Raw genomic sequence first — 13,660 nt, 5'->3', positions numbered from 1 at the left:
GAACTGGATGAAATTGCTGACTCCCAAGTCACTGAAAACTATGGAATGAATGAGACTCTTTGACAAGCAACTCGGGAGCAGCCATGGTTCTAAGCATCTCTCAAGTCTTCTTTATGTGTATAGACTTTGAGAACCACTGAGCGCTGAGCCCAACAGAAAGATCAGCTTCACTGGGGTCCTGGTCCTCACATATTCTCCCCCACACCTGCATGCTATAAGCCATTCCACAGACCTGTTAAAATGACCACATATTCTGTGTCATTATGATTCAAATAAACCAGCCATTTGAACAAAAAAAAAGCAAACATTTTTAAAACACAGCTACAAAGTTGCAAAATCCTTAATATCATGAAAAATACAGATTAGCTTTACACTCAAAATGTCAATTATATGCCATACTATGGTTTTATATTAATCCTGTGCCTTCACTGAAGTTCTGAGTCGATATCAAGTCTCATGTCTTCTATCAAGCTCACCAGCTGCCTCTGCAAGGCTGGTTGATACTGCTAACCAGCACGTAGCAGAGAAGGCTCCGAAGCAGCATGACAATTTTATGCTTGGCTCAGGTAATCACAGCTCTCTCGAGGGGAATCTGCACTCCAGTCTTACCTTTCCTCTGCTCCTGCCATCCGCAATCCCCTCTGGGGGAACTTCAGGCTCTAATACACTCGATTACACTCTACAGATTTATAATGCCAAACAGCCATTCACAGAAGGGCTCTCCATAAACATTACCAACTCAGATGATTGATTCTGGACCTCTTAGTGTGCCACGCTATTTGAAGGCAAACCTTACATACCCATTCATCTTTAGTGCCTTAAACTGGGCTCCCTAGCCACACCTTATACCTACTGCCTTGAGAAAATAAGACTACGTTGAGAACAAGTTGTAAGACAGAGTGAATTACAGAAGAGACAGAGGTGAGGCAAGGCGGATGAGTGAAGTCAGTCACACAGTAAGGACAACCAGTATGAGAATAAGAATAACCATACTGTTTCAGTAGCGCAGAATGGTTCACATCGCCGTCATCTAAACTTGTGCTTCTTAAACATTAATGAGTCCGTGAGCTACCTACAAAAATCTTCCAAAATGTAGACTCAGATTCAGGCAGCCTACAGTGCAGCCCGAGCAGATGCCTCCTAACAAGTTTCCAGGTGCTGCTCATGCTACAGTGACTCTGCTACTTGGTGACAGTGGGCGGGAGCACAAGCAGCAACAGTATCACCTGGGTGCTTGTCAGATCTCTGGCGTCCACCTTAGACTTAAGCAGGGCCCAGGGCTAAGTAGTGTACACACCAGTCCGCAGCCTGCTGCCCCACGTACTCACCGAGAACCAGACCCACCTGGGAGTACTTAAAAACGCATAGGGCTCCTAGCAGAGACTCTGGCCTGGTGAAGTATTTGGATGGTGCTACGTTTGTTTCTTTTGAAGCATGCCCAGGTGGTTCTAATGAGCAGGCAATATGGAGAACCAAAGATCTGAAATGCTCTCCTGGGTAGGAGGGAAATATAAACTGACTACTAATGGGGTGAGGAATGTCTTTGGGGGAGGAAGAAATGTTCTAAATTTGACTACGGTGATAATTGCATAACTGTGAACGAAAACCACTGAACTGTATACTTCAAGTGTATCCCTCACGTAGTCTGTGAATTATATCCCAATAAAACTGTCATACGGGATAATTAAAAACCTTAGGAGTTTCTCTATAGAAAAATGAGTAAATAATGGAACAACAATAACATGAAATTATTTTCTATCCCAGAAATTTAGGAGTAAATTTTGAATTTCTTTTAAAGATGGAGTTTGCAAGTGCCTCTCCAGAAATACTAGGATCGACTCACCAACTCTTCAGAATCAATTCTGCTCAGGGTAATAGATAAAAAAGAAATTGCAAGCTCGGCTTGCACTGCTATCATGCTAAAAGAAAGAAGGAAAAGGGGGAAAGGAACAAGGAAAAAGAGGAAAGGGAGGAGAGGGTAATGGTGGAAGAAAAATAAAACCATTTGTAAAACTTGCGCTGTAAACCTGTTTCCTACAGTATTTTCAGTGCAGATGGGTGTGCTGATGAATGTCTTTAATCTCAGCACTTAGGAAGCAGAAGAAAATGGATATCTGTAAGTTCAAGACTAGCTAGGTCTACACTGGAGTTCCAACCCAGTCAGGGCTTTAAAAAAAAAAAGTTAATGAGATATTGTGCCACATTTTGTTATATATTTAAAGACATTGGGAAGCATGCCTAGAAAAATAAATAAAATACAAATCTAACATTTAAAAAAATAGCTTAAGAAGCCACAGATAATACACTCACAAAAACAAGAAAGATCCTAGGCAACACTAACATTGCAGGACCAGACACTGGTCACTGGCCATCAAGCAGTAAGCACTACAAGGACACGGAACTTGCAGGCAACACTGTTCAGATATACCCGCAGAGATCCTGCCTACGGTCAACTCTACTACACGTGCTCAAAGCACTACAGGCCACATAAGCCATCCCAACTCCAACCCTTAAACCAACTCCCTATTTATGGTCCCCTGCCTTCATTCTTTGAAATACGAAAATTTTGTTCCTGAGATAACATGAACTCATCGCGCACATCTTCTGGGTCCCTTGCAGAAAGCCCTTCTGTTAAGAAAGGGCTTCCTGGGAGCTGGCAAGTAATAAGTGAGGTCACCAGGACGCACTGAGTATGACAGCCCAGTGCACTCTGTTCTTACTGCTTTGTATTTTCTTTTTATAGCAACTCACCCTATCACAATCTAGAGATGACAAAGAAAAAGCAAATGTGATTCCTCACTAGACACTGACCTGGGTAACTGCACTTGCAAACAAGTGTGTCCTATGACTTTCCTTGGAAAGAAGCTTGCCTTCCTGCCCTACCCAACCCCTGCTCCTGACACTCATGCTTTAAAAACATTTGCTCAGTGAGCTCTTCAGTTTCCACAGTCCTGGGAGAAAACAGTAGCATGTTGTTAGCGTTGAGACAGGTCTCCTCTGTTCCCAAGTGTGATTCTTCTGCTTCCCCCTGCAAGTGCCAGATGACACACACGGACAGTTACATATTCTAAAGCAAAAAAAAAGTCACTTCGATTTTGAGTAACAGATCTCTGTGCCAAAGAAGGTCCCCGGAAACCCATACTGGGGGTGCTCAGCATGTGCTCAACTCTGTCATTCCTGTGTCTCTGAAACAGTCACTTCCTGAGAAATGAAGACCCATTTCTGTGTGCATATCCTACTGGATGAAAACATAATAATTCTTAAGAAATGACATCTTGTTCTTAATCTAGCTGATGATATAAAAGTTCCTTTAAATAGAAAGGGAGAGAAAAGAACAGCGAAATAGAGTAATGGTGCCAAGTCTAATGTCCTAAGTTTGATTCTTGGGCTCACAGTGGTAGGGGAGAACAACTCCCAAAGGTTATCCTCCAGCTTCTGTGAAGGCGCGCGCACACACACACACACACACACACACACACACACACACAATCATGCACGTTCCCACACAAGCAGACTCATAAGCATGTACACTCACACTCATGCACTCACATACGTGTGCACGCACACACTAAATGTAATGTTCAAATAAAATGAAATAAATACAACAGTAGAGAAGACTCACCTGATAGTGTATATATCCCGAATGTCCTTCTCCCCATTTTGTCCTTCCTTTAGTGCTTGGATTTGTAATAATTTCACAAGGGCTTTTATCAAACCAGGCATATTCCTGTAAAGAAATATAATAATATGCTAAATGTCCCAAACTGAAAAAGAATATGCTAAGCAGGTGCTTATTGCTGCCTTTCCTTCTTGTGATGCTAAACATTGGATTCAGAGCCTCACACACACTAGTCAAGGGCTCTAACGAGCCGTACCTCCCTCCAAACCCACCATTCTGGAGCCACTGGGAGTCTGCCACCCACACTGAACAGTGGGCACTTTTCAGCCCAGTCGGGACCCACATATGAAAAAGGAAAACATGCTCAAAGACTCAAACCAGCTATCAATCACCTCCCTACACACACTTGGGGGAAATCAATCAGCAAAAAAAGCAAACATTAGCCCACATAATTCGACTCAGTGACCACATCAGTTACCCAGAATAAATGATCAAGTCATTTATAAATATCTGCAGACCATGGAAAATAACCAGACTTATGAAGTGGATCAACCATGCAAGAGTGGGCCAGGGCACCAATTAAAGCAAAACAAAAGCCATTGAAAGAAAATTCATAAAAAGAGGAATATACCTTAAAGTTTTTCCTTATTCTGTAAGAAATAGGACAAATATATCAAAAAGTGCCCTTTTAAAATATCTCACAAACTAGAATGAAATCTTAGAAATAAAATCATTTACTAATTTTTAAGTAAATTTAAAAATCATGATTGCTAATATTTTTCCTAAGTGCCCAACATGTCACTGGGCATTTACCCTTCAGAACAGAGAACTCACCATCCACACTAACTTTAGGGTCAGGACAAGATGTACATTTCCCACGATACGGGCATTTACATGAGCTGTGACTAACTGTATGTCTTAATGCGTTTAAAATCTTCCATCTGGCAAAGGATTTGACTATATAATAGACCACAGCAGTTAACAGCCATGGCCACACTTGGCTACTAGGCACACAGGTAATGTGGTTAGTCCAAATCCAGATGTTCTGCATATAAAACATATGCTGGATTTAAAGACTTAAATATAAAAAGAGGGGGGGAAACAAATTCAATTAGAAAGAATGAGGAGCTGGAGAGATGGTTAGGAGCACTGGCTACTCTTCCAGAAGACTCAGGTTTGATTCCCAGCACCCACATAGTATCTGGAATTCCAATTCGAGAGACCCATTGCCTTTTCTAGCCTCTGTGAGCATCAGAAATACATGTGGTACACAGATATCATGCATGCAAAGCACCATACACATAAAGATAATTTTTAAAGAAAAATCAGAAAAAAAAACATAAAACAAGATTTTGATATTGGGGTTACATAAAGTTCGGTATTAAAATTAGCATTATCAGTTTCTTTATACTTTTTTAATCTGGTTACCAGGAAAAAATAAATTTATTATTTGTGTGTATGCATGACTGCAGAGGCCAAAGGTGTTAGAAGCCCTGGAGCTGGAGTTACAGGTAATTGTGAGTCGTCTGATGGGATGCTGGGAATCAAGCCTTGCCCCAAGGAAGACTAGCCAGTGCCCCTAACCACTGAGCCACCTCTGCCCCTATCTATCAGAAAATTTTGAGCACTACTGTAGCTCAGACGCATAGCTCATGTCCCACTTCACAGCACTGCTGCTAACACCCCTGAGATTCAGTTACTAAGTCGATTCTTCTGGGACTGTCAACATTTCCCTTCCACTTGAGGAATTTTCCACGATATTTTCAATAGTCATCTTCTCCTTTCATAGGAACCCTCTAATATGCCCGTGCTAGTGAAGAGTCACAGATAAATACTTTGTAACAGGGACCACACATGTCTGGGGTATCTCTTGTATGAATCTACTGTAGACAGGCCCCCACACTAAATGAAAGCCTTCCAGCAAAGATTTTCTCTCGTTGGGCTCAGTAGGTAAAGTAGTGGTTGTGCAAGCCCAGGACCTTGGTTTGGAGACCGAGAACCCACAAACGTGGACATGGCAGTGCACGTCTGCAATGCCAGGACTTAGGATGGGGTAGAGGGAAGAGGTGGGTTCAGTGAAAGACTCTTCGCTCAAAAGGATAAGGTGGGGGAAAAAACATAGAGGACAATTGAGTAAGAGATACCAACATTGACCCCTGGCTTTCATATGCACACGAATAGGCAGGGACACTCACATACATGCCTGCTTGTTCTCACACACACTCTCTCTCTCACACACAAGATTATGTCTTCTATGCATGTTCTTGGATGATTGTCAAGGATTAGCCATGCTCACATACCCGGTCTTAATGATTATTTCAATTTCATGGTACTTTACCTCATTCAACAAAATGACCAATTAATCTCACTGTGACTCAATAAAATGAAACAGAGAAAATTTTATAGTATATAAAAGAATTTATAGTGTACATAGTATATTATATTTTATAAGAGAAAGCTACTGGAAATACTTCATGCTAACACAGACAGTTTGATATACACTTGGGGTTGAGGATGCATGGGAAAAACAGGGCCAGGGCCACAGACCCACAAAAGCCTTTCAATAAAATGTTGAATGGATTGGATCTGAGCTTTAGCTGAGAGCCTCCGCTTTGGTGGTGACAGAACAGGTGAGGACAGGTCTAGAGACTCCACAGGGCAGTCACAGGGTCTGCTGGGAGCACAAAAACACAGGGGTGGGGGGAGGGCATTCTTGTCTTTACACAGCCATGGGAGGTGCAGGATGATCTCCAGAGGTTCAGAGATGTTTCCTCACTGGCTGCTTCACAAGAAAGCTATTTACAGTTACATGGCTGCTGACCGAGGCCCATCCCTTTTCTTGATAAGGTGGATATCTGCAAGTTGACAGGCCACAGCCTTAGAGTAGCCCACCTGAGACAGGTCAAGACAAAAGCGTAAACGCATGCTAACTGTCTTAGGAGGGTTTGCCTGCACCTCCTGGAGGCCTCCTTAGATGATGGAGGTCTCAACTACTCTGACCATTGGGACTGATGTCATTGTTTTGACAATCTTGATTGCTACTCTAAATATCCAGATCTCTCTGACTTTGAAGGGAGTAATCTCAAGACCCACAACCTTGAAATAGACTGCTCCTTTACAATTCCGCATCATTTATTTTATTCAGAATTAAGGGGCTGGCCTGTAAGGAACCTCGGCCACCAGGAAAGCACTCTCCCCTTCAGCATAAGACTGAAGCTGCTCTATCATCAGCTGGAGAACTGATGGGACTGTCTAGCCTCAGTCAAGTGACTCAGAGTCACTTGTCTCCTCAGAGCCTCCCTAGGATCTGACTCTTCCAAATATGCAAATTTACAAAAGATAGTAAAGATTGCGTTCTGCTTCATCCTACATGACAGGACTGAGGAGTATCCCCTCTGTGATAATCACTTGCCTAGCAAGCTGAGGTCCTGTCTTCCAGTCCTTAGCACAGAAGAAGAAAAAGATCATTCATAATGATAGCATGCTCTTGAAAATGTAACTAATATAAAAATGTAATGATTGAAAAATCAGCTAACTCAGTATCTTAAAATGCTGGCTGATTTTACAATATGCAAGTTATACCTACTTAATAAAAACAGACAGAATAAAGATTTGGTATATAAAAAGTATGGGATCAATATGAATAAAAAAAGAACTTAACCATATCTTTAAGAAGTGATTATAAGTATTCAAACAATAGTAAACAGTAAAAGAATAAACAGAAACCAACATGTAACTAAAATCAGTTTGAAGAAACTTATGAGAAGGATTCTAAGGAAAACAAAGTTACAGTGAGAGACTAAATATTTATAACCTAGATGATAGACAGAAGATTAATATACATAAAAAAGGAAAACAACTGAATATAGCCACATAATCCCAATGAGTAAGATTCATAACACCCAGTGCAGATGAGTGAGTGAGAAAATACACGCTTTCACAGTAAGCAAACACTGCTTCAGCCTTTGTGGAAAGCCATGCTAGAGTACCTATAGAACTTTTAAATGAAGATGCCCTGGTCACATATGGTCTGCATCCAGAAACCCTTCTATTGTTAGACCTTGCATACACTCAAAGGAAGACACTGTATTGAACTATCTTCAAAAGAAAGACAGAAATAAAGGGGGGGGAAGAAAGAAGGAAAGAAGGAGGGAGGGAGGTAGGGAAGGAGGGAGGGAGGGAGGGAGGGAGGGAGAGAGAGAGAGAGAGAGAGAGAGAGAGAGAGAGAGAGAGAGAGAGAGAAAGAAAGAAAGAAAGAAAGAAAGAAAGAAAGAAAGAAAGAAAGAAAGAAAGAAAGAAAGAAAACATGTTTGCTGGTAGGGAAACAGTTGAACTATGGCAAACCTAGCATTACAGGACAGTCTCAACTTGTTAATAATGATTCAAGCAGATCTGTAAACTGATGGAAAGATGTCCATCTATATCACATGGGAAAAACGAGCTTTAGAATAATTTTAAACACTTGGCAGGGGCATGCATAGAAACTTTTGTTCATGTTAAAAATAAGGTTCTAATTTCACTGGCATTGGCTTAAAATCCATACATCCCCAGCTCCTCCACATCCCAGGGAGAAATAGGACCAAGCCTTGAGAGAATCACTCCTTCAAGCTAACATTGGTGGGGCTTCACAGTCCTGATGCTTCCTACTTTTCATCAGCACCTGCCAAAAGGGGGGGGAGGGGGGACAAGTTTTCCAGGAGTCCATATAAGCATCATGTGGCTGGATTGCATCTGCCCACCTGAGTCCTGACCCAGGAAAGGACAGTTTTTCTACTTTCTTCTGCCTTTTCTTTTGGATGTTGTCCAGGGCCTAAGCCCGCTCATTATGATACTCTGGGCTTTTTCACTCCTCTGGAACTCCCCTCCCAGCATGTGGCTGCTTGACCACCATGTGGCTGACCTGGCTTTTTCTCTTCTCTGGCCTCCTCCTCCTGGCAGCTACTGAGATTTACAGCTTGCCTTGCCTGGAGTTTTTCTTTGAAACTCTAATAAAACTGTTCTTAAGCTTTCTTTTGGGTCTGTTCTTAAATTCCTTTATTAATGAGCTAGAATCCCAAAACGGGATGTCCCAACTTCTCCAGTAATACGCAGCAACAACAAAAGGATTGAACTGCTCAGAATTTCTGGTAAAGATTTGTCATGTCATCTGGAGATATTACAGACACTTCCCTAAGGACCAAGCACCTGAAGAACCTCACACTGCCGCTCCAACAGCTGTGGAAGTGCCTAAGAGTAGATCCTGAGCTCATCTCTCCAGTCCCACCTCTGAAATCCAAGGGGAAAATGAGGAGGAGCCCGTGGGAAGGAGGCTCTTATGAGCCCAAGCAGAGATTCTAAGGGACTTTAACACATCCTTGGCCCCAGTTCTCCTGGTTCCCTCCCTGGGTTTTGTGAGGATAGGAACTCTCACCTTCTCCCTCTTCTCCATCCATGCACAGTTAAGGACTTCTTTCCCTCCCTGCATCTTGCTGCTAGACCAATGTAACCACTGGAGCATGTTCAAGGTCCCCAGGATAGGACGATGGAGGTATGTCCTAACTACCACACCCAATGACCTCACCCAACAGAAAGAGGCCAGATTAAATCGATCCCCAATTTCCTAAAGGGCAATTGGAGTTTCCTCTTCAAAGGGGGTAACCTCGAACACATAATACAGAAATGAGACAAGCAGTTTAGGGGTGGGGCCTGAATTTATGCCCTAGACCGTAAGCCTTGGCCCTGTGCAGGCTGGAAGGAGAAATGCCAGAAGTGTTGGTAAATTCCCAATCCCGATCCTAAGTGATCTCGGGGCTATCTTTTCAGAGGCCTGAGTGTTACAGTAGCATTGAAGGGCCAATAAGGAAAGTTTTTACCTCCCAGCCAAGACTGGAATCCACTTCTGGAGAGAGACATCGCATTGTCTCCTTCCTTAAGAGTTTAATCCAGCTGGGCAGATTAATCACCTGGCCAAGGGACTACCCTTGAGAGAGGGGTGTTCACCATAAGCCATGCTAAAGAGATAGGCAGAATAACTATCCCTTTAATGAGATGATGCACTTTTCCTCTGTAAATTCCTGACCCCTTGCTGTGGGACAATGATCTGTACCCTGTCACTTATATTTTAAATAAATGCTGATTGGCCAGTAGCCAGGCAGGAAGTATAGGCAGGGTGACCAGGCAGGAAGTAGAGGTGGAGCAACGAGAATTCTGGGAAGTGCAGTCTGCAGTAGCGACCCAGCCTCAAAGGAAACAAGATGTGACTGCCTGGCTGAATAAGATACCAAGCCATGTGGCAAATTAAGAATTAGTTAATAAGAAGCCTGAGCTAATGGGCCAATCAGTTTATAACTAATGTAGACCTCTGTGTGATTTCTTTAGGGCTAAATGTCTGTGGGACCTGGTGGGACAGAAAACTTCAGTCAATCCCCCCTAGTCTCTACAAAACATCAGGGGTTTCCATTGAGGCCACTTGCCTTTCTGAGTCCCTGTGGCTGATCTCCTTGCCAACCTAACTAACAACATCACTTTCTCTCTCCTCCATTCTTCTCAGGGAGGCTGCCAAGATCTACAGCTTGCCTGCCCTGGATTTCTCCTTTAAGCTCTAATAATAAGCACTAATACCCAAGGTTCCCTTTAAATAACAGAAAGAAAAAAACCTTTTACCACTTGCTACTTTCACAGCTTAAAAGTGCCCACCCTTTTCTTGGAATTAGAAAAAAAAACATATGCACAACTTGATTTAGTTGTTTAAAAAAAAGTAGGATAGGAGGACAGAGGTATAGGATGAAGTTCAGTATCAAGTGCTTATGTGCGTGTGTGAAGTTTTAAATTCATTTCAAAATAGTTAGGGAGGGGGTTATAATCTCAGTTGAGGAAGGACTCTGAACACAAATAGATTACATCTGGCTATCTCCTAAATAAACACTATGAACAAAAACTTAAAGGTAACTGTATCTTTTATTAAGGACTGGTCTTAAGCCACAAACATAAAAGCATTGCTGGCAGCCACTTACAGAGCCTTGTCCATGGAGCCCACCTGATTTTCTGAGAAAAGCTTAACTTTCCCTTCTGCCTCTCGTGGTTTGATACTGGCCAAAGCCTAAGCATGCTTTCTCTGAAACTCCATGATACAAGATTCCCCTCAGTATGCTGTGAATGTTTTATTACCATTGGTTAATAAAGCAGCTGCTTTGGCCTATGGCATGGCAGAATATAAAAAACTAAACTGAATGCAGAGAGAAAGAAGGCAGAGTCAGACAGATGTCATGTAGCAACCCAAGAAGCAAAATGTGAGGTAACAAACCATGACCTCTGTGGCAAAATATAAAATAATAGAAATGGGCTAATTTAAGATGTAAGAATAGGAATACGCCTGAGCTGTGGGCCAAACAGTGTTGTAATTAATATAGCTTTTGTGTGACTATTTGGGTCTGGGTGTCTGGGCTTTCTCTCCATCTCCCTCCTCCTAGAGCCTACCAGGGGTTTTAGTTCACCTGCCCAGCTGTTTTTCCTCTCAACCTCTAATAAAATACTCCTTAGCAAAAAAACAAATGAATAAAAATTTTAAATGTTAAACTTGAGAAAGTAGCCTTCTGAGGAGTATTTCAGGAATTGGAATTAGCTTTTAGACAAGCAAGCTGTGTGAGTCTCAGGTACAAAGAAGAGCTAATTAACAATGCAAAGCAAAAAACTTTAATCAGGGCAAAAAAGAGCTGATTAGATATTATGCCTAGTATATTCATAGTAGAATGTGTTCACGATGCATCATTAAAAAGGGGGGGTGGGATAACCACCAGTTGCCTACCGTCTCTCCTCAGCATCTTGTTGTAACAGGAGCGGCGGGGCTGCGTCCCCAGCACCCCAGCCGCCTCCTAGCTTATGCCCGAAATAACAACACACAAACTGTATTCATTTAAACACTGCTTGGCCCATTTCTATCTAGCCTCTTCTAGGCTAACTCTCACACCTGGACTAGCCCATTTCTTATAATCTGTGTAGCCCACGAGGTGTGCTTACCGGGAAGATTCTAGCCTACATCCATCCTGGGTCAGAGCTTCATGGCGTGTGACTCAGAGAGCAGAGCTATCCCCGCGTCGGCCCAGGAGAGGGGAGCATGGCATCTCTGCTCCAGAGAGCAGCTGTCGAGTCTGGGCTCACTTCCTCTTCCTCCCAGCATTCTGTTCTGTTTACTCCTCCCACCTATGTTTTAACCTATGAGGCCCAAGCAGTTTCTTTATTGCTTAACCAATGAAATCAACAGATTGATATATGACACTCCCACATCAGCATCTGAATGACCTCATAATCAACATGTGCTGATCTGAACTAGTGCTCTAACACCTGGTCCTCTAATATTCCCTACTGTCCAGCCCAATGGTTCCAACGTTCCTAACTCTGCAACCTTTTAATACAATTGCTCATGTTGTGGTGACCCCAACCATAATATTATTTTTGTTGCTGCTTCATAATTTTAATTTTTCTACTGTTATGAATTATAATATAAATATCATGTTTTCTAACGGTCTTAGGTGACACCCCCAAAAGGTCGCAACCCACAGATTGGGAACCACTGGTCTAGAGAAAATACAAACGTGAAATCAGGGTGCTATTCTTGACATATATTTTTTCCAGGCATCTTTATATTTAATCCAATTCACACACCTCACCTCAAAACTACTTAAATCTATTTCTTTCATCTCTTATAGAAGTAGCTACCACCTCTACCCTGAAGAGCATTTGAGAGGGTCAGACAAATATCATGGCAGACCCCTAATAACTCAGATAAGAACTAGGCCTCAGTTCTTGCAAGTACTAGGCCTGAGCCAACCACCACCCCTTAACCACTACCCCCTGCCCCCAACAGGTGATAATCAAATAAGGACAAAGCCTGGGACTTGTCCAGATGTGCCCAAGAATGAAAAAGTTATAGCCTTGGCCCACCCCTACTACCCTACCAATTAGAAATGTATTAATATGATTGCCACTTACAAAAGCAAATCCTAAGTAGAATGGTCACACTGCTTTTAAAATTCCTTTTGCTGTGCTTGAAAAAAGCTTACACGTCCCTCTCAAGGTTGTTGTCACCATTTTGTACAGGTGGGTGTGACCACACATGCATGTGGTATTCAAATTCATTATTTAGTGGGTTGATTTCAATTAACAACAACAGTATTACTGGCTGTATTCATAGAAAGCCATCCTTTCAAGGACTGCACAGGTGGACAATGAAAGAATTATAAACACATGAGGAATATAATCAACATAATACATATATTATCAAGCAATGAGACAACTCTGTAGAAGGAAGGCAGTGTTTGTTATTGTTGTTTTCATTGTTTTTCATTTATTGAACCTCAATCCATATACTTGCAACACTCAAACTATTCAGATTCCAGAGAGAATAAGAATAAATATTCAGATAACATATTAAAACTCAACATCTGTGTTAAAGGCTATCAACTATGTACCCAAATCGCCCACATTGTAAATACCTCCAAAGGGAGATCTGCGATACTCGATGGCTCCTGCAAAGTAACATAAGAGCAGCTACAAGAAGCACCTTTCACAAGATGCTATTTTCTTTCCATGCCTCCCAGCTGAACACATTTGTTATCTAGGAAAATCACTGAACAATGCGAGCTTTTAGACTTTATTTAGCAGTCTGCTCTCAAAGAGTGAATCTAGACCACCTTAGAAATAGAGGGACAATAGAATGGGAGTTTTAAAGTGTACTTAAAGCCAGAATTATATCCATAATGATCCATTACAATTTTTATAAAAGAAAGTCTAACTGGGCACATCAAAGGACGCTTTTAAAAAAATGCTTCTTTGGAATTTCTTTAAAGACTTACCTTTATCATTTTAAATCTCTGTGGGTGTGAATGTGTGCATGTGACTGTGTGCATGTGGAGTGCGGTGCCCACCAAGACTGGAGTGACAGATACTGCAGGCTCCTGAGGTGTGAAGAGAACTGAACTCAGGTCCTGCTTGTCAATGTTTCCTGAGCCATCTTTACAGCCCCAGCCTTCAGTATAAAAGCATGTGTCCACGGTTGTCCCACTT

The 13,660-nt window shown here is 42.1% G+C and overlaps 1 protein-coding gene across 1 annotated transcript in view; it reads right to left on the bottom strand.

The window, feature by feature from the left end:
• The window catches only part of Focad (focadhesin), a 289,636-nt gene that overhangs the window by 230,334 nt on the left and 45,642 nt on the right, over positions 1-13,660 (bottom strand). Inside the window, exon 5 of the mRNA XM_075946771.1 lies at positions 3,623-3,727. Within this exon, the coding sequence (XP_075802886.1) occupies positions 3,623-3,727 (105 nt within the window). The remainder of the gene's footprint in view (positions 1-3,622; positions 3,728-13,660) is intronic.

This window comes from Microtus pennsylvanicus, chromosome 13 (assembly GCF_037038515.1).
Source record: "Microtus pennsylvanicus isolate mMicPen1 chromosome 13, mMicPen1.hap1, whole genome shotgun sequence".
NCBI lineage: Eukaryota > Metazoa > Chordata > Mammalia > Rodentia > Cricetidae > Microtus > Microtus pennsylvanicus.
Note: the sequence above shows the minus strand (reverse complement) of the source record. Positions and strands in the feature narration are given on the sequence as shown.